The sequence below is a fragment of the Brachyistius frenatus genome, unplaced genomic scaffold (assembly GCF_029030835.1).
Source record: "Brachyistius frenatus isolate BFR_SWC_R1_liver_20210118 unplaced genomic scaffold, ASM2903083v1 Contig_50, whole genome shotgun sequence".
Classification (NCBI taxonomy): domain Eukaryota; kingdom Metazoa; phylum Chordata; class Actinopteri; family Embiotocidae; genus Brachyistius; species Brachyistius frenatus.
Window position 1 is genome coordinate 796836 of NW_027210649.1, and position 18658 is coordinate 815493.

An 18658-nucleotide genomic window follows, 5' to 3' on the forward strand; every position below is an offset into this window, starting at 1 on the left:
TGTGTTGATCCCAGAGGGTTTTCATATAGTTGTTTTAATGCAAAATGTAGATGTTTCTCAACCGCCAAAGGAAAATGAAAAAAAGAAAAGTTTAAGTTCAAAATCACCAAATTTGGAGATACTCGGTTTTCACTGGACAGGAAGGGTATTAATAACTGTCAAATTAAAGGTACCTAAAGCGGTCAGACAAATGGAGTGGATTAAAAAGTACAAGTTTTGCCTCGGAGATGTGGCCTAGAAATAAAAAGTTGCGTAACATGGAAATACTCAGTATTTGTTAAATAATTCAAATTTGTACTTGAGTAAATGTACTTAGTTAAATTCCACCACTTCCTTTTGGAGAGCAGTAACTGCAGCTGTGAGCGGTTCTGTAAAGGGGAAATATGCTTCAAATACAAGAACATGACACTCTACATTTCTGAAATACTTCTCAGTTGCAGATGTGCTGATATTCCAGCGGTGCACTTAGAAAAGAGTCGTAATCAAGCACGAGGGAGTTTTAAAATTCATAAAAAAAACTATGTCACAAGGAAATGGTGGGGTCACAAAGGTCACAAACTGCTCAGGCTTTGGCATCAAAGTCGTGATTCTCTGAAGGTTTAATTGTTGGTGTAAATGTGAGTGAGTGAATGTGCGCTGTGTGTGTGTGTGTGTGTGTGTGTGTGTGTGTGTGTGTGTGTGTGTGTGTGTGTGTGTGTGTGTGTGTGTGTGTGTGTGTGTGTGTGTGTGTGTGTGTGTGTGTGTGTTTGATTCAGCCTCTCTGTTCTGCAGCTAAAGGGTGTTGCACGCCACAGTAAATCCCAAAGGTTGTTAGCACGCCCAGCTGCTGGTGCAGGTCTCCATGTTTCTGTCAGCGAGGTTGTTCAGTGCACACTCTTTCGCCTCTGATTGAGGAAATCCTCTGACTGTTTGCTTTGTTTGCTTAAATGAAACATCCCAATGGTTCCGCCGTCTCTCCCACAGGTCCCGAACGCTGAGACTTTCCCATGAAGCCCGTGCATGTTTACTGGGGTTTGACAGATATATAGCTCTTTGATGGACCATAACAGTACCCGTGTTTCTGTGCTGGCCAAGAGGAAAGATTATATTTTGAGATGAAATACGCTACGTTTTTATTTACTCCCGGAATTTTATTGTTGCTGAAATGGTGATCAAATATCCACAGACTCAAATTAAGACCAATCAAATCCGTCGTAGTTCAGTTCATACAATCTTTATTGTCCCACAAGAAGAAACTCGTTTTGGCAGCAAGGAAGCATAAAAACATAAACACAATAAAAATGCAAAAAGACAGTTAAAGACATACAGAGAACAATAAAGGGTTCGTGTGGGCGAAAAAAGCTCCAACAACATGAACAGCTATAAGATACATTATATGATGGTATTTTGATTGTTTTTTATGTGGAAAAACTTGAGCCTGTTGCACTTAAATTGAGGAAATCTGTATCTCTGATTAGAGGGGAGGAGGTCAAATTCCTCAAAGAGGGGATATAGTTGACATTTGTTCTGAATGTTTTCTGTGGGAAAAGAGAACTGATGATGAATCTTGTAAAACAACACTATTTTTTGGGATAAATTATTAATAATGCGAAGGAAGGAAGGCCCTGCAGCTTTTCTATTTTAATTCACTTTCACAGCTTCAGTCTCAGCCACAACAGGCAGCTGTTGTTGATGAAAAAGTAAAAAAAAAAAAAAAAAAAAAACCTGAGTGAAGCTCGTTGTATGTCTTATTGAGTCTGAATTGCTTGTCGGAGAGTCGGACAGCTTCACAGAGCACCTTCAACTAAACGCTAATGTCAACGTGCTAACATGTTCACGTTCAGTGGCCAGTGAGTCAGCACGCTGACATTTGCTAATTAGCAATGAACACAAAGTGCAGCAGATGATGATGGGAATATTATTAGCACTTAGTGCTGATATTTTATCATAAAATAAAATCTGAGACAAATTAATACTTTGACCTGAATGAAAAGTCAGGAAATCACCAAAGTTCTCACGATCCTTTCTGAAGGTAACGTGAATGTCAGCGCCACATTTTGATGGCCTCATTTTGGACGGTTTGTCGAGAAATTTCTCTAAAAAGCAGGTCATGGTGGAGACAGAGGAAAACAAACAGAAGATGACCACCTCCTACGGGCTTCATCCTCTGAGTGTGTGTGTGGTGCAAAATTTCATGGCAATGGTTGTGAAGTGAACCAACTGACAATTCCTGCAGCTGCTCGTGTGGTTAGACTGTTTGTGCACAACCTGACAGACGAACAAACTTGCTATCGGAGACTACAAAGTCTTATGAGCTCGAGGATGATAATATGTCAGTGTTGAATTTACAGCCTGTTTCCTGTGTCTAAGTGGGCAAAAAAAAATTCCCATTCTTTTTAATTTCAATTAACTCTCTCTCTCTCTCTCTGTCACACACACACACACACCCACACACACACATACTTCAAACATCTATAACAATGAACATGCTGCAGGAGATGAGCACTTTTATCTTCACTCAGAATATGATTTTCTTTCTCCGGTTTGATCTGGATAATGTCTTTGTTTTGCACTGCTGAGCGCAGCTGTAACTGGCTGAAATGATTCCTGTCTTTGTGAAGGAATTGAGGCTGCAGAGCTGCATCACACCGCCTGTTCAATTGTTATTTAAGGAAGCAAAAACCCCCCTGTAAGTGTGTGTTGCTGGATTCTCACCTCTGCCTCTGGCAGGCTGCTGGGGGTTGATTGTCCGAGCCTGCAACAGAACAGAGCAGCATTACGACGATCTGTATTGTTCCCTGATTTCTTCTCTGGGATTTCCTTTTTACCAGCTCCCCCCCCCCCACCCACCCGTTCTATTCACTCTACAGCCCTCCATCATCCTCCCTCAGTCTGGAGGCCTTGCCAAACTCTCTGGCTCATGAAAACAATTGTTCTTGTATGATTTGAAGAGACACAACTGGCTCCTTGCATGGGTTTGTCTCCCCCACAGAAGCATAGCTAACGGCCGGGCAGACAGACTTCCTCCTCCTCCTCTTCTTGTTGTTGGAAAAAGTGGTCATGTTCAGTAAAATCGGAAGCCTTGAGCTACAAAGTGACTCAGAACCATTAATATCTTTGACATGCAGGTGGAGCGAGGGGCCATCTCCCCAGCCGGCGAGTGTTTGAAACATGCCGAAACAGACTCTGTGAGAGCAAAAGCTATTAAAATATTACCATGTGCAGGTTGGTTTCTAACAACTGCTCTCTGGCAAGACTACAAAATCCAGAAGATAAGCACCCATCTGGGAATCGGGACTGTGCTCCCAGATGATGCTGAAAAAATGCTTTACATCCTTCCTGTTTCTGGATCATCTATTTTAACTTTCCTTTTTTCCTCTTCTGTTGTTGAGGCAAAGACAGGAACACGTTTGAGCTGTCAGACCAGTGATTTGTGTTTCATCTATAACGGTGTTTTTCACGGAGATGTTGCTCAACAGGATTCATTAAAGTGCGCTTCCTAAATGGGATTGCTTCTTCTTCTTCAGTGTGTTTAGATCACATAACTGTCATTCAGCATGAATACATTATGTCAGTCTCCACTACTTTCCTTTATAAATAATTCTGTCTAAAGACAGGGACAAAAACATTAAGCTGCACAATGTAATGCACTGAGCTTCCCAACGGGAAAACATAAAGAAACACATTTTACTCAACATTTTTTAGGTCTTTATTGTACAATTTAACTTTATTTTTGCATTTTTCTACAAAGTCCTGTAACACACATCGAAACATCCTCATAAAATGTGTTGCTGTTGTTCTGTTTGATTTGTTAACAATTATCGGGTTAAAATTGACCTAAATTGGATCGATATAATATAAAAACAACACTACTGTGTTTAGTAACTGATAGATAAGAAACAAATGAAGAAAAGAGGTTGTTTTGACTCGTGTTGGCAGACTGGGCGAATGTTTCTGTAATAAACTGGTTGAGTAAAAATAGTTTTCAGTGTTTTTTGGTCATTTGAACTGTTCGCAGCTCCAAAAAGTTTTGATATATTCTGATAAATCTATCCATCCTCTCCTGAAAGCAAAACAGACAATACGTATATAACCGATTGTTATGCTCAAGCAATTTTTAAATATACAAGATGATTTAATAGGAAAATATTTTTTGCAGTTTGTCATATGCAAATGTTTTATGTAATGATATGACAAGTTTACACCTGAGTTCAAACTAACCCTATTTTAGTAGGAATATAACACATCAGTAATATAGAAAGATAATACTAAAACAGGGTTAATTAACCAGTTGGCACAATCCGGTACCCAAACTGTGAAGCTGGTCGCTCTTTAAGGCAGAATAGTCATGATAAAAAGAAACTATTACTGCCTTGAAATAAAAAAAAAAAAAAAAAATCAATTAACACATGTTGTGTACCATAATAAATCAACAAATAAAACTCAGATATAATTTTTTTTTTAAATTGCCTCTTCATTGCAGGTTTTGCAAGCTGTTTTATTTAACTTGATATAAAGTGACTATCATAACAATTTACTGTCAAATAAACAGTCGGTCAAATTTTAAACCAGTTAAACTGGGTCAAATGTTAAACCATCTCTTTCTCTCTTTTTTGTCTCGGTATAATAAAAAGTTACAAGTGAGGTGAAGAAATGACAAGATGTAATAGAAAAAGAAGTAACAATTGTTTCATTCTTGTTTTTTTTCTGTTTCTATATATTTCACAAAATAACAGGGCTCCGACTATTGAGGTCATTTTTCATCTCAGGTCACAGAACTGGCTGAAGGATGAGGAGAAGGATGAGGAGGAGGTGCCGTCTAGCTTCATTTCATCTCCGCTGAAATTCCTCCTTCACAAAATCTCTGTTGGGATTTAGAGATGCGAGCATCTGAGAAAAGAGGAAAAACTCACCAAAGTGAAGCAGTAAACCTTCTCACTGGTCTCCAGGTGGATCCTCTGGACCACCGCCTGTCAGACATCTTAAACAGATCTCCTCTGATCTCAGCTGCTTTCTCTTCTTTTTCCCCTCCATCTCTTCTGATGGTCTCCGCCATCAATTTGTAACCTGTCATTCTGTTTAAAAAAAAAAGTCTCCTGATTTTGTTGAAAAGTCACTATTTGATTCGCTCGGTCTGAGAAGCACCACCGGAGAGCTGTACATCTGGGTCCCAGCGCCGGATGATGTCAAGACTGGCGATGACCCAAAGCCCACCGCACAGAGAGTTCCTCAGAGAGGTCGGCCGAGTGTTGTTTTCCCTTCCTCTGCCTACGTGACATCTTCCTGCCGGGGGGAGCCTCGGGGAGCCATTTGAGGAGGCCCCGGTCCCTGAGCATGGAGGACAAATTCGACTTCGCCTGACAGGGCAGGTGGGGGAGGGAGGAGGGAGGGAAGCTCCAACCCCCAGCATGCACCTTTAACTGCCTTAAAATTCACTTCCCATACAGCCCCCTGTGCCACCGGGGAGCCTTCCTCTGCCATTTCGAGGGGCTAAGTTTGCAGTCTTATTCAAAGCGATGCCAGACAGGAACTCGGCTCAGCTGTCTGTGTGTCTCAGCTGCAATCGGCCTGTTAGAGCATTCACTGGAGGGGCTTTTTTCAGACTGGAGGAGAGAGAAGCCCACAGAGACTGGGCTGCAGCCTGATTTCTCAACCGTTAATGCTTTCCAGTGAAAAGTGTCTGAATTGGCTCTGCTGTTGCAAGAAAACGTAAAAACTGCTAGAGAAAATTAATAATGTTTTGCAGCTGACTGCAAGGGAAAAAAAAAAAAAAGTAATTATCTGTCATGATGACTGGAAGTCTGAATATCACATTCAGAGTGAAATTTTAGCTGCTGACGCTAAACTACTGATAAAAAATGACATGACAAAATACAAGTTAACATCCCGATCTGCACCAACATTATATTTGCCGTCATTTGCCATAATTACATGTCAACAAGGCTTCACTTCAGCGCTCCAAGGTGACCTCTGACCTCTCACCCCATCTCTCCCTGTCCAATGGGCCCACAGCAGTGATTTATCCCTGTGACATACCAACAGCTGTGTTGGGGGCTCTGAACAGAGTGTGAGCTACTATTTGCCGTGACTAATCGATAACAGACTTCAAAAAAACACCGATCGTGAGATTTGGGAAAAATACACCAGGCAATGACACCGGAAACCCCGAACCTTCTGCTGCGACTCCGCAGGCTGCATAAACAACGTCTTGGCAACATTACATGGAAATGTGTGTGTGTGTGTGTGTGTGTGTGTGTGTGTGTGTGTGTGTGTGTGTGTGTGTGTGTGTGTGTGTGTGCGTGCATGTGAGAAATCTTTTTTCAAAGACATAAACTCTAAACTGGGGATTAGGATCTGTTTGCAAATGGAGAAGATAAATATGGAATTAAAATTTGTTTAAACAGAGAAATTTTAAATCTTTTAATAGATATTTGAATGTTTGCATTAAGAGCAGTCTTTTTTTTTTTTCTTTCAATAAATGCCACCTACAGTAAAAAAAAAAAGGAAAGGTTTCAAAAGATTGTTGGAAAAGATATTAATAGTTTATATTTTACTATCCCTGAAGAATGGAGTCATGAGTAAATCAATTGTGTTCCTTTCTGTCACGGGGCAAAATCTGGTTCCATAAAAACTGGGAATAAAAAGGAAAAAAATGCCTTTTTATTTAGATAAAATATATTTATTAAAAACTTTTGCCCAAAAGAAAAAGACGAAAACTCACAGGTTTCAAACAAATGCACTGCATCTTTGAAAGTATAAATAGTCTCTTCTTTGGTTCCATCATCTGATCCAGCATGTGTGTGTGCGCTCTGCAAAACCAGCTCTGACTCTTCCCTGAGAAAGTCTTTGAGGATTTTCAGGTTGCTAATCATTCGCTGGTCTTCAGTCAGCGTCTCATTCGCAGCGGACCCAGCCCTCGCATTTTCAAACAGTCTTTCCCATCCTTTATCTGAAAAGAAAGAAACGTCTCAGTCATTTAAAGATGCAACAACATGTAATTTATCTGCACCAGATGTAGGCCTTATTGTAAATCAGGAAATAACCTGGTTTCTACAAAATCAAGTTGTTGTTGTTGTTTTTCTTTCAACGTATCCATTCGGTGTCAAATGATTTCCCAATGCACAGGGGAGCTGTCTATCACACGTTGTGCCAGCGAAAGTAACGCGAGCGCCAAGACACGTGCAGTGCGGAAAAAGTGCTTTTAAAGCTCACAGAAAGACAGATAAAAAAAAAAAAAAATAGAGCTAGACAGAAATTATTTAAAGGTAAAATTGATGCTCCATCAGACATAAACCTGCAGGATTAGGGCCAACAAAATTCGTCTGGAATCAGAGCTGATAAATCGTTATACTTGTTCTTATTTAAACCAACGGTTGTGTTTAAGTTTTTTTGTTTTTGTTTTTTTGCCTATGGAGATATAAAACAACATTTACCCCTTTTCTCTGGTTGCTCAGACAGAAGGTGCAGATGGTCCGCGGCTGCTTCGCCCCGCTCTCTCCTTGCGCATGGACGAGGCACGGCTGTCCATCAGCGCCGCCGTCTCCAATGAGGAGCACGTTGGCCAGATGGGAAATATAGCTGGATGCCAGTCGAAGAGTTTCAATCTTGGAGAGCTTTCTGTCCACCGGCTCGGTGGGTATGAGAGTCCGAAGGGCTGTGAATGCGGTGTTGACGCTCTGCGTCCTGCCTCTCTCCCTGGCGTTCGCTGCGGTCCTCTGTTTGATGACCACCGGGGAGTCTCCGTCCAGTTGACGTGAAATCCGTCTGCGTTTCTCGGAGGAGCCACAGTAACTCTGCTCGGAGCTACCGTCGCTCTCGCTGCGGTTCTCATCGTCCTCGGACGTGACAGTGAAATCCGAATAGATCAAGTGCGTCGCCACAGGCCGCAGCATGGCAAAAGTCATCGTTCAAAGTTACAGTCCCTGCTGCTGATCCGCGGCACAGTCACGCAGAAAACAAACTCAGGGAGCGATCCCACATCCTAACATGGCACAGAGTCTGCGACATACAACCACCTGCCAAGAAGGACGTTTTTAAATAAAGCAGTCCGACTTTCCACGAGTCAGTTTGGGTTGGCCTGGTTAAGGATGGACCCGGACTACCTGGTCAGCTGGGCTCTTATAGCTGGATGGGAGGAGCTGCCGGCAGAGAAGATTTACAGTAGCCTCTCCAGTGAAAAGTCTCCAATAACTCATCTGGACCACGCTAAACTGTTATAAACCATTTAAGTTTTACAGTTAGAAGATAAAGAGACTACTGGAAACACACAAACAGAGTGTCACCACCAGGAATATTTAAGAAACATTGACCATGTGTTTTTAGTCTTTTAGTTATCATTATTTACCATAATGTAAAGTGTTTAGGGATTAATTTGCTCACCTGGCAGTTTATTATAAAAAATAATAAATCAAAAGTAGTGAATATGTCTTATAGCATTATTCAGATTTTTTTTGTTGTATTAAGGTATTAAGTGGAATCTCAAGGTATTAAGTGGAATCTCAATTTTTTTTTAGGTGGACAAATATTTTTTAACTATAAAATGGGTCATTTAGTCTTAAAAAAAAAAGCATCGTTTTTTTTAATAAACTGATTGTGTTTTGAATGTAAAAACCAACTACAGCAGTCAAATAAAAGTAATGGACTAAAAAAAACAACCATGTCTAATTATATCTGTCATTAAAATGTAGTTAAGTAGAAGTTTGAATGTTGTATAATTTGGAAATTGGAGTATTTTAAGGGCATTTAGGGACTAATGTTTGCTTTCCAGTTATTTTACAGTTAACTGTCTTGTCTTAGTCTGACATGTTTACTGTTCTGCCACCCGCTGAGCTTTGTTTTTGTTGGCTGGTTGGTTCAGGCAAAAAACAGATTTACTTAATTTCACCACAAACCTTCATCTATACAAATCTCTCAAAATAAATGTGCCGCAAATGTGTGTACATTTATTTGCCTTTCCAACTCTCAAATGTCAAATTTAAGAACTTCTTTCAGGCTATTTAAATATATTTTTTTGAAATTTGTATTATTTCACCACCAAACAGGCTGACACAGTTAAGAGTAAACAATGCTACTGTTATGTCCCACATTAAAAGCTGCTTTGGGCTCCCACTGAGGATCACAGGTCAGGCAGCAGGAGAGAGTTAAGTGTGAGTAAATAAACATTGAACAGATGATCCTGGAATGACGAGGATTTATTTGCCTGCTGCCCTGAGTTCAAGAAAACAAAGCGGTGGCAAATGGATGATTTAGTCCCTCCAAGCCACATCAGCAGACACAAGCCGGCAGCATATTGAGCCACTTCAATGTGCCTCAGCTGCAACAACAGTCGGACATCAGACACCTAAACTGTCTGCAGCAGGAGCTCCGAGGTCTGCCGAAGGACGCGAAGCAAACACGGGACTCTGCCGAGCCAGAGGCTGCGTGAATACTTCAGTCTGCAGGAATCAGGTGGTCTCGGCAGAGATTTAACTTCACCTAAATTAATTAAAAGTATTATGAACAATGAAAGATACACAAACTGATTTTAATTAGTTACATCTGATGATGCAGTAATAACACATTAAAGGTCAACAAATCCTCTCAAACTATAAACCAACAAATTATGTTTGGGAGTCTTACACACTCTGTTGCTGCCTGGTTAATTAAATTCATCGTTAAGTCTTTTTCTACGTGTCCTTGTGGGGTGTGAGAAGCAGCGTGTACTCTAAGCAGTACACAAGTTTGTGTTGTGTGACTGTGCTTGAGTATTTTGAATGAGCACCGAAGACAGAAGTTAAAGCTTTCGCAGAAGGACCCGCTAATTTTAAGAAACTGTGAAATGCTCGTCCGGAAGAAGTAGATCCGTTTTCCGTAGTGATGAGGTGAGAGTTTGTTGGGTTTTCCACCTGCTGAGATTCGTGTTGCGATTCATTCACATATCCGAGAACAGCAGCTCTGTCTAAGCCACAGAGGAAATTTTTATGTGTCTACACTGCTGCGTGCTTTGCTAATCTGTTGATGGCGAGTCCATCACTTTACAAGATGGACTGCCACAAAATTTGGTCAACACATTCATGGTTCTCAGAGGATGAATCCTATGAAATTTGGTGATCCCCAGACTTTTCAACTAAAGGGCTTGTACTGAAATGTGAAATTGTAGTGAAACAAATCGATTGATTGTAGTAAAGTTTGGTACAGATATTCCTGCTGGCCACAAGATGAGTCTTTGAAATATCTGACAATTCTTACTATTCTTTAGCACCGCCTGCAGGTCAAACTTTTAATTCCTCAAATTTCCACATCTCTTGAGAAATATAGCCCTTCATGGCACCCAGAGGATGAATTCGAAATACTCTGGTGATAATCTGACTTTTGATTGAGTTAGATATCTCGAAAACTTTTGGATGGACCGCCACCAAATTTGTTACATACATTCATGGTTCTCAGAGGATGAATCCTAAAAAAATGTTGTGATCCCCTGACTTTTCAACTAGTGCTTGTAGAATAATGTCTTGACAACTATTGGATTGATTGCCATAAAGTTTGGTACAGATATCTCTGCTGGCCAGAAGAGCTACCTTTAAAACAAACAGCAACCCTGACTTTTCTCTGGCGCCACCGGCAAGTCAAACTTACTCCAATACTCTAAATCGTCACGTTATAAAACACAGCGATTCTTGGCACCCAGAATTTGAATCCTAGTGAGTCTGGTGATAATCTGACATGCGAGTTAAATATATTGACAACTTTTAGATAGACTGGCACAAAATTTGGTCCATACAATCACTGGTTCTCAGAGGATGAAGCCCACAAAATTTTGTGATCCCCACATAATTGTTTCAACTACTATTGGGTTGATATCCCTGCTAGCCAGAGGATGAACCCTTAAAACAATAGACAATTGTGATGTTTCTCTAGCGCCCCATGACCCACTTTGGGGTTATGACTCACCAGTTGAGAGTCTCCGGGTTAAAGTTAAACCTGTGATCAAGTGACTTTTTGTCAAGCAGCATCAGGTCAAATTTTTAATTTCCCAAATCGATAAACAAAATCGAATGAGTTTCCCATCAGCCTCAACTGAACTTCACACCAAGGGCTGTTTAGTAAATCTTTGCACGCTAACATGCTAAACTATAATGATGCACTTGTGCAACAGCAGCATGTACAAATGTGCCCAAGTACAATTTCACAGATTTGTCAGTGTTTGCAGATGCTTTGATTTATTAAGACATCACCACACTGGACTCCTATTGAGTACAGAGAAACCGTTGAGAGGTCCAGAAGCCTCTTATGAAGTTGAATATTTTTATGTTTTCTAGTAATTAATTTCACTATTGGAAAAAAAAGACAAAAACCCTTTGTTAAGTGTGGCAGAGCTGATAGTTATGTTTTACTCAGGAGCTGCTGAGGTGGAGCAGCCGCTGCTTTATTGAGTTTTATAGTCACCAAATGGCAAAGATGCATCAAGCAGAGAGAAGTGATGACTGCATCATATTTACCTGGTGTCATCTGCTGCTGCGGCAAGAAATCTAATTTATGCCACTTTGAAGGGCAAATCTGATGATATTCAGCATTTGTATTACTGACACCAAATCCCCTGGCGAGATTTAAATCAAAGACTACATTCAACTAACAAGTATTACGTGTGTATACGCAGATATTGTTAATTCCTCTGAGACATGTCTCCATTGTTGTCCAAAAGCTATTAAAAACACATCAGTGTGTCCAACATTGTTGCACCCTGTGACATGTTCCTTTATTGCAATCAACGGGCTATTTTGAGCAGATCCCACACACACTGTCCTGCTGTGCTAAATACTCAGTTTAACACTAAATATGCACTCGAACATTGGGCCCAACAAATACAGTATTCAGTCCTGTTTAGAAATGTTGGCTGGAAAACTACAACGTTCAGGTGTTTTAAGGATATTTTGAAATGAAATCATGTAATTGTGACCCGTTTTTTAAAAATGTACATCTTCCTTTGGAGTGAATTGGCTTGGGACTGAGAATCACATGCAGGCAGGAGAAAATGGAAAGTATTGACAGATGGGACTTACTCATTGATGGTCTTATTACAGGATTTGAGAGGCCCGTTACAATTTTTTTTTTTTTTGGTGTGTTTCCATCCGTAGTGAAGGTTATGGTCAAGCGTTGCAAAGAAAAATGGTTGAGGTAAAGTTTAATTTTACAGGCTTGAACACAACATATTTGACCTCATCCAGAAACACATGGGCGGGTCTTTCAAATGGCATTATGGTTTAGTCACTGTCTGATTTTATGAGATATTTGTGTCAAGGACGAACAGAACATGTAGGCGGGGCCCAATGAATGAGAAAGTATTCAGATTCTTTATTTAAAGCCATCGTGGTTGTCACACAATGCTGATTATTCCTACAACCACCAGATAATCCTCTCTGTATTTGACACTACACTGAGTGTTTTTTCATGTGGTGTCTGGTGAGACATTCCCATCCTAGCCTTATGAATGCAAACAGCGCAGAGCAAGCGCACAAGACCCATCGCTCTGTTAGAAAACAAAAAAAAAGTCCTGTTTCACCCCACATTTTCCCTCTGGCTGCTGCGCCTCTGTTAAATTTAATGATGTCACAGATTTAACGATGTCACAGCAGACACGTTGGACTCCAACCGACGTCAAGGCAGTGACAGTGAGAGGGCAAAGCCTGTGTGAAGAGCCTGAAAATCAACCAGAGAGAAGGCACTCTAATGAGTCAGGCTGTCTTTTATTACTATCTGCTTGCAGGGCCAATCAGTGCAAATGTCCCTGCAAGTGTCGGCTTCAACAGAGCCACGTTACACCTCTGAAGCTGAGAAATAGAACCCATTGCTGTTATACTACATGTATACGTTCACAAAGCTTACACAGAGAGGAAGGTTTACACACAATGTGTCTCTGTGGTGAGGTCATAGGGTGTATACAGCATTGCAAATCTGGCACAAATTACACGCTTGCAGCCACCAGTAGTCTGAAGGAATTCCGGATAGGAAGCTGTGAGAAGTCCTCGTCCACCCAAACACCTAAGACCTCAAACTCTTTCAAGAGGATTTGGCTGTAAAGCCTCCCCAAGTGGAACAAATGGGTGAGCTGGCTAACCAGAGATCGTTTTTCAGCTTCGTTTTAGACGTGGAAGAACTCCACAGGAGACCTCCAGAATCAACTTTGTAAGGGTATTGGCAGTTTAATTAGGCCACTGGGGCATTTTTATAGACAGAGATTGATCACTTTATAGTGATAGAAGAGAAACACATTAAAAACATATTAATGCAGGCTGGTAAATTATAGTTTTCAGTTGAGATTCTAAACAACTGGAACATTTATCCCTTTTAATATGTTCTAGATTTTAGCGCTTAAGTCTTATTATTTTGTAAACTACTGTACGGTGCAGATGAGTGTTCCTGACTGTATCAACCAAAGTAAAGGTGAAAGATATCTTCACTTTGTTTTTAGGTGAATCCAGGATGACTCATGGTTGGCTGCTGCAGACATGGATGAAAATCAGAAAAGGACCAAAGGCCATTCATTCTTTGGCCAACCTCACCCCAACAGCCATATATGAAATGTAACTCATTTTTTGACACAAATAATTACTGAGTTGCAGATAAATGATGTCTTCTAATATCCTTAATCAGTCCTTTGAAATGATTTTAACAGTCCTTTTACTTTGAAGGTCTGCCATGTCCCTTGTTCGAGTCCTTACAATTATAAAAATCGACATATAAAATCTTGTTCACAAACTGAGGTGCTGTTCAGAGCCCCAAATCCTCAAGGGGACCCTCAAAATAGCCTAAAAAAAAAGTAAGAATGTTTTGGCAGTACTGTCAGAACAATTTTGACTCTTTGCATATAAAAAAAAAAGGCCCATTTTAATATCAATAAGCTTCGTTTTATATTCTTCAATCATTAGTCACATTGTCATTTGTTACAAAAATAGTCTCCTTTAGATTCATGTGTTCAATTTGGGGTTTTTGTGGTTTGAGAGAAACTATACAGGAAAAAAAGAGGAAATCAAATCCTAATTAGGTGAAAAAAAAGGCATTAAAAAAAAATCTCATGAAAGGTTTGTAAACATAAAGGAAATGTCACAAGTTAATTTCTGTAACAGCAAAAACAGCATGTTAACAGTGACATGGCTCCAAGTAATCTGTCTGCCATAATGCTTTTTTGATCATTTTTGTGCTATATATTGATCCATACGATCCTTTTCAGGCACAAACGATGTAAATAAATCTCACACTGTATACTGTACATACTTCTCTCTGAACAATGTCAGGCTTCTACAGGTGATTAAGCCAGGAAACAGGAAATTGCTTGAAACCCAAGTCCAGCAAACATGAGTCTTCAAACAAACAGCCGCTCATCAAACACACGTGTGAACAAGTGAAGTCATCGACCACCTCTCACAAAAAAATAAATAAGTAAATAAAGATCTTTTTTTTTTTTTTTTTTTAAATAGCCTCAAACAGTTCCTCTTCTTAGCCCCCAAAATCCCCTTGATCTCTTTAAATCCTCAAAGATAAAGTGTGCAGAACCACCCATGGAAAACGCTCCCCGGAGCAACAGGTGCAATGAATTTTTTCATACGAGTATTGCGTGTCAGAACCCCTTTGAGGATATGGTTACTTCCAGACAGTGAGCGAGCTACAGGAAATCTTCTCACACGCGACGATTCAGGGGAGAATTTTAGGGTCCTTTAGGGCCGGTCGGTAAAAGCTGCCCCTGCAGGTCTCCCTTCATTTCCTCGATGGCCACAAAGGGAGATTGTCAAGCCGCTCTGAGCTCGCATTGTCAAAGCCCTGATGTCGGAAAGGCCTCGTTTCAACGTATAGTTCACCTATATTATTCTGCAACACGACAGTTCCTTCCTCCAAGACAGAGGAAGGGAGCAGCTGTCCGACTTGATTTAGTGGGGACTGTCTCAAGGTCAGCAACGACAAACATGACATTATGCAAGACATTTACAGAATATTATTCATGTTATTTATTGTGAGTTAGTGCTTTAGTACTTTAATACTCTAAAACGCATCTGGGACTACAGTCTAAAGAATAAGCCATTAATCAGGTTATTTTTTACATGAAATTATAAAAGGATTTTATCTGACGTGACCGTGGTTTAAGAGAATTTTAATAGGAACGGATGAGTGGGAACGACGTGCTTCTAAGTCTCCTCTTTCAATGTTAAAACAGAAACTGCAAGGTTACCGGAGGGCTCCTTCTGCCAGAGAGAAAGACTGGTGACAGGCGGAATGAGCAGACTCAGCAAGACTCGACAAACATCTTGCATTTTGTCAGCCTGATGTTCTGAAAATACCCGACTCCTTCGACAAACCATCTGGTCCATAGGCTCCTTTCTATTGCCTCGTCGTGTTATGCTGTCTGCAACAACATAATCTCAGTTGACTGTGCATGAAAGAAGTGGGTGAATATCACTAAAGAACTGTACTGACATTTTTTTTTATCAGGTTCCGATCAAAATGAAATATTATTTTTACAGGAATGTTTATCTTTTAGTCATTGAAAAGATGTGTCCCATGCAGCATATTTAATTTCCTCATCATACTCTGCTGCTGCGACATAAAGCAGGTCTGTGTCATTTGATTGCTAAAATTAAAACTAGTGTTTAAAAAAAAAAAAAAAAAAAAAAAAAAAAAAAGACAAGACCACAGGGACCTTGTGATTGAATTTCAGACTGAAATAGCTTCAACAAAAGACACTGAGTATTTAAATCTTCCTCAGCGCTCAGTGGGAGGAACTCAAAAGGTGCACTTGAATGAAAGCCACTGGTGGATACAACGGGTCTTTTTTAAGTGTCACAGCATGTAAATAAAATTTGTACGGGCTGAATTCCATTTATCTGCTTCAGCTTCAGGCTCCTGGTTTTGTGCATGCTGGTTCACTGTTATAGCTGTCGTGATCATGAAATGTTAGATGATGATTGTCATTGAAATAAGTGCGATTAACAGTTGCATTGTCTTTTTCTGTTCATTTTACTTTCACTGCCACCTTTATGCTGCAAATCCTTCAAATCACCTCCTGTGACTGAAACCAAAATGTGGCCGCAGGAGTGTTGTGATATTTGGCTTTGCTACAAAATCAATGATTTTAATGCCAGGAGATGCTCATTGAAATTTGGTAGGCCGAACATTAGAAGTTAAGTGCCTCGAGATAAACAGTTGGTGGCGCTAATTCTCCATTATACCACAGCAGAAAAAACGGGGAGAAAACGGTGACAGTCGAACCTCAAACAGTCAAAAATGATGTGGAAACAGTAATGGAAATATGACATTTCTGTTTTATTCAGCCGTTTATACACAAATGAATGAAATGATTCTGATGATTACGCAAAATGTTGCAAATTGCAGTCACCTCAAATAATCGTGATCAGGTGATTGTGTAATAAGTGTAACAGGCCTACTCGCTGTCAGACTGTCAGGGCTTACTGAGATGTGTGAATAGTAGGGACATTGGTAATGTTATTAGTGCTTTTCCTACTTTGGCAAGTCAAAATGTCTGCTGTGAAAAGGCCTCATCTCCTGAAGCCATCTTTGTTGTAGTGTCACCCAGTCATATGAAATTCCCCCTTAATTGTCATATTTTCAGGTGTACAAGAGTATAACTGCAGGAAAACAAATATTTATATACTTCTTATGTGCAATTAAAACTGGAATTTGAAGGTTAAAGCTACTGATCGATAGTCACTCTGCAGAAAAGTATCACTAACAACAACACAATCATACATTAAAGCAGTTTAAAAATGACAAATGTCATGTGTTTAACTAAAGCGTTATATTTCCCCCTGCTGGTAGATCCTTTGCTCTGCAGTCACAACTGTACGAGTGATCCACCCGAAACCGAGTCTCTCAAAACTAAAACAGAACAAACCTCCAAGCTGCTGCAGCATCAGCGCAGATCAGGCGTGGAAGCTCCCAAGTAAGTGCTGAGGTCGGAGATGTTTGATCTGATGATCTTGGCTGGAATAGTTGGCATGTTCAACCTCTGATACGCAGCAAACCTGTGACAGCCTCCGAATGAGTAGTAGTAATTTCCCCCCTCTCTGCCTTTGATCCAGAGCACATCAATAGGAGGAACGACGCTGATGTCTGCGGTCTCCTGGAAAGAAAAGACAAATTGTCAGTCAATGCATACAACAGCTGTGGAGCAGAAATTATGAGAGTATTGCAAAAAAACAACAACAAAAAAACGTGAAAAGGAAGCAGAACACATGCTCACAACCACTATATTGTTTCTTTATGGCTCGAGTCTGTCATATTACAAAAATAAATGATACACTTCACGGTTATGATGAGGGTGAAATTACAGTATGAGTAAAAAACATGCTTTTATAGAAATATTGAGAGAACATTGTAGGCAGTGGTCGAGTACATGTAAAGTACACTCGTTTTGCAGAATGGCCCATTTCAGGGACCACACGTTATTATTGAATTACTAACTTTCTGTTGTAGATGGCACAGGTGGAGCATATTCTAATAAAATCAAATAGTATAGTCACTGCACAAAAATGCATCCAGGGCCACAGCACGTCCCTGAATTAGTCTTTTTTTTTTTTTTTATTTATAAAGTAATCTGATTACTAAATCATAACGAATACTTAATTTGATTCACAGTAGCACCAGGCAATTTCTTTAAATAAAAGGTGCGCATTTTTTTTGTTGTAAAATCAAAGGCTGATTTGGCCACTTCTTACTGCCTGTCCCGTGACATGATCTACAGTTTACTGCAATGATCAAAGCTTATATTTACTTCTTGACATAAGGGACATGGACCATGCACAACTGATTCACAATACAAGACGTCACAAGCACATGGTGCGTTTTCACCTACATCTCAAGATGTGATCCCAAATAAACACTTCTTTTTGTAGGACAAGCAGAAACCAAAAAAAAAAAAAAAAAAAAAAGGTTTAAAAGGCTCTGGTCTAATCTTAATCACCGTGTTGTATTTTGAAAAGCTCATTATGTTAACCCGTTACATCAAAACCTTCATTTTAAAATGAAAATAAATTAAATATGCGGAGCGGAAGTGTAAAATAGCATCAAATGGAAACGCCCCGACTAAAGAGCAGTACTTACACGTACTTAAAGTTTCCATCACTGACTTCAGTTTCTGCTTAAGTACTTTTTACACAGTAACTCCTTTTATTTGATTAGTTTTGGGGGCATCACAAAAACAACGTGCGTGTGTAATGTTTGATCATTCAGAGCAGTGATGTAGATCTGGTTGGTTTTTTTGTTGTTGCTGATATTCACAAGGGTTGCCCTCAGACACATGAACAGATAAAACAACCGTCATGTTACCTTTATCGTACCCATCAGACTGTGGACTTTCAGCTCGTCCAACACCGGTGGAAACGGCCTGATTATCACCTGCAGCGGGACGTCGTGAACCTCCTCGACGGCGTCCGAGTGAATCGACCTGTTGTCACTTCTGCTTTTATTCTCCGCCGCACCACACTTGTTGGCCATGTTTCTACCGGATGAAACCCCCCAAGCTTCAGCTTGAGTTTTAGTGCTGTGACACAACCGAAACATCTACCTACCGGCTGTGGTGCTCCGAGTGAGGGTTTTTTTTTTTGTTTTGTTTTGTTTTTTTTACTTCCTGGAACTTCTCTGCGGGGGGAGGGCGGTGTTACTAACGGAAGGTTTTGATTGGTCGTCATCTCTG

The 18658-nt window shown here is 40.2% G+C and overlaps 2 protein-coding genes across 4 annotated transcripts; both read right to left on the reverse strand.

Annotated features, from left to right (window-relative positions):
• Positions 1-1241: 1241 nt before the first annotated feature.
• Positions 1242-18549, reverse strand: srxn1 (sulfiredoxin 1 homolog (S. cerevisiae)). 3 transcript variants are annotated; one of them, XM_069704233.1, is made up of 3 exons: positions 18292-18549; positions 16859-17086; positions 1242-2734 (listed from the first exon to the last, which is right to left on the reverse strand). In XM_069704233.1, the coding sequence occupies exons 1-2, from the start codon at positions 18523-18525 to the stop codon at positions 16877-16879; spliced, it is 444 nt and encodes a 147-aa protein (XP_069560334.1). In that variant the 5' UTR covers positions 18526-18549; the 3' UTR covers positions 1242-2734; positions 16859-16876. The 3 variants fall into 3 exon arrangements, with proteins under 3 accessions (XP_069560334.1, XP_069560333.1, XP_069560332.1); XM_069704232.1 differs by lacking the exon at positions 1242-2734 and adding an exon at positions 12854-15352; XM_069704231.1 differs by lacking the exon at positions 1242-2734 and having other exon boundaries at positions 15848-17086.
• Positions 6495-16876, reverse strand: tcf15 (transcription factor 15). The gene is made up of 3 exons (XM_069704230.1): positions 16859-16876; positions 7413-8117; positions 6495-6928 (listed from the first exon to the last, which is right to left on the reverse strand). The coding sequence occupies exons 2-3, from the start codon at positions 7881-7883 to the stop codon at positions 6866-6868; spliced, it is 534 nt and encodes a 177-aa protein (XP_069560331.1). The 5' UTR covers positions 7884-8117; positions 16859-16876; the 3' UTR covers positions 6495-6865.
• Positions 18550-18658: the final 109 nt, after the last annotated feature.

Coding starts and splice junctions, on each gene's coding strand:
- srxn1 (XM_069704233.1), bottom strand. CDS start 18,525: ATGTTTCGGTTGTGTCACAGCACTAAAACTCAAGCTGAAGCTTGGGGG. Junction 17,087..18,291: donor GTCTGATGGGTACGATAAAG/GTAACATGACGG, acceptor TTTTCTTTCCAG/GAGACCGCAGACATCAGCGT.
- tcf15 (XM_069704230.1), bottom strand. CDS start 7,883: ATGACTTTTGCCATGCTGCGGCCTGTGGCGACGCACTTGATCTATTCG. Junction 6,929..7,412: donor TGAGCAACCAGAGAAAAGGG/GTAAATGTTGTT, acceptor CTTTCTTTTCAG/ATAAAGGATGGGAAAGACTG.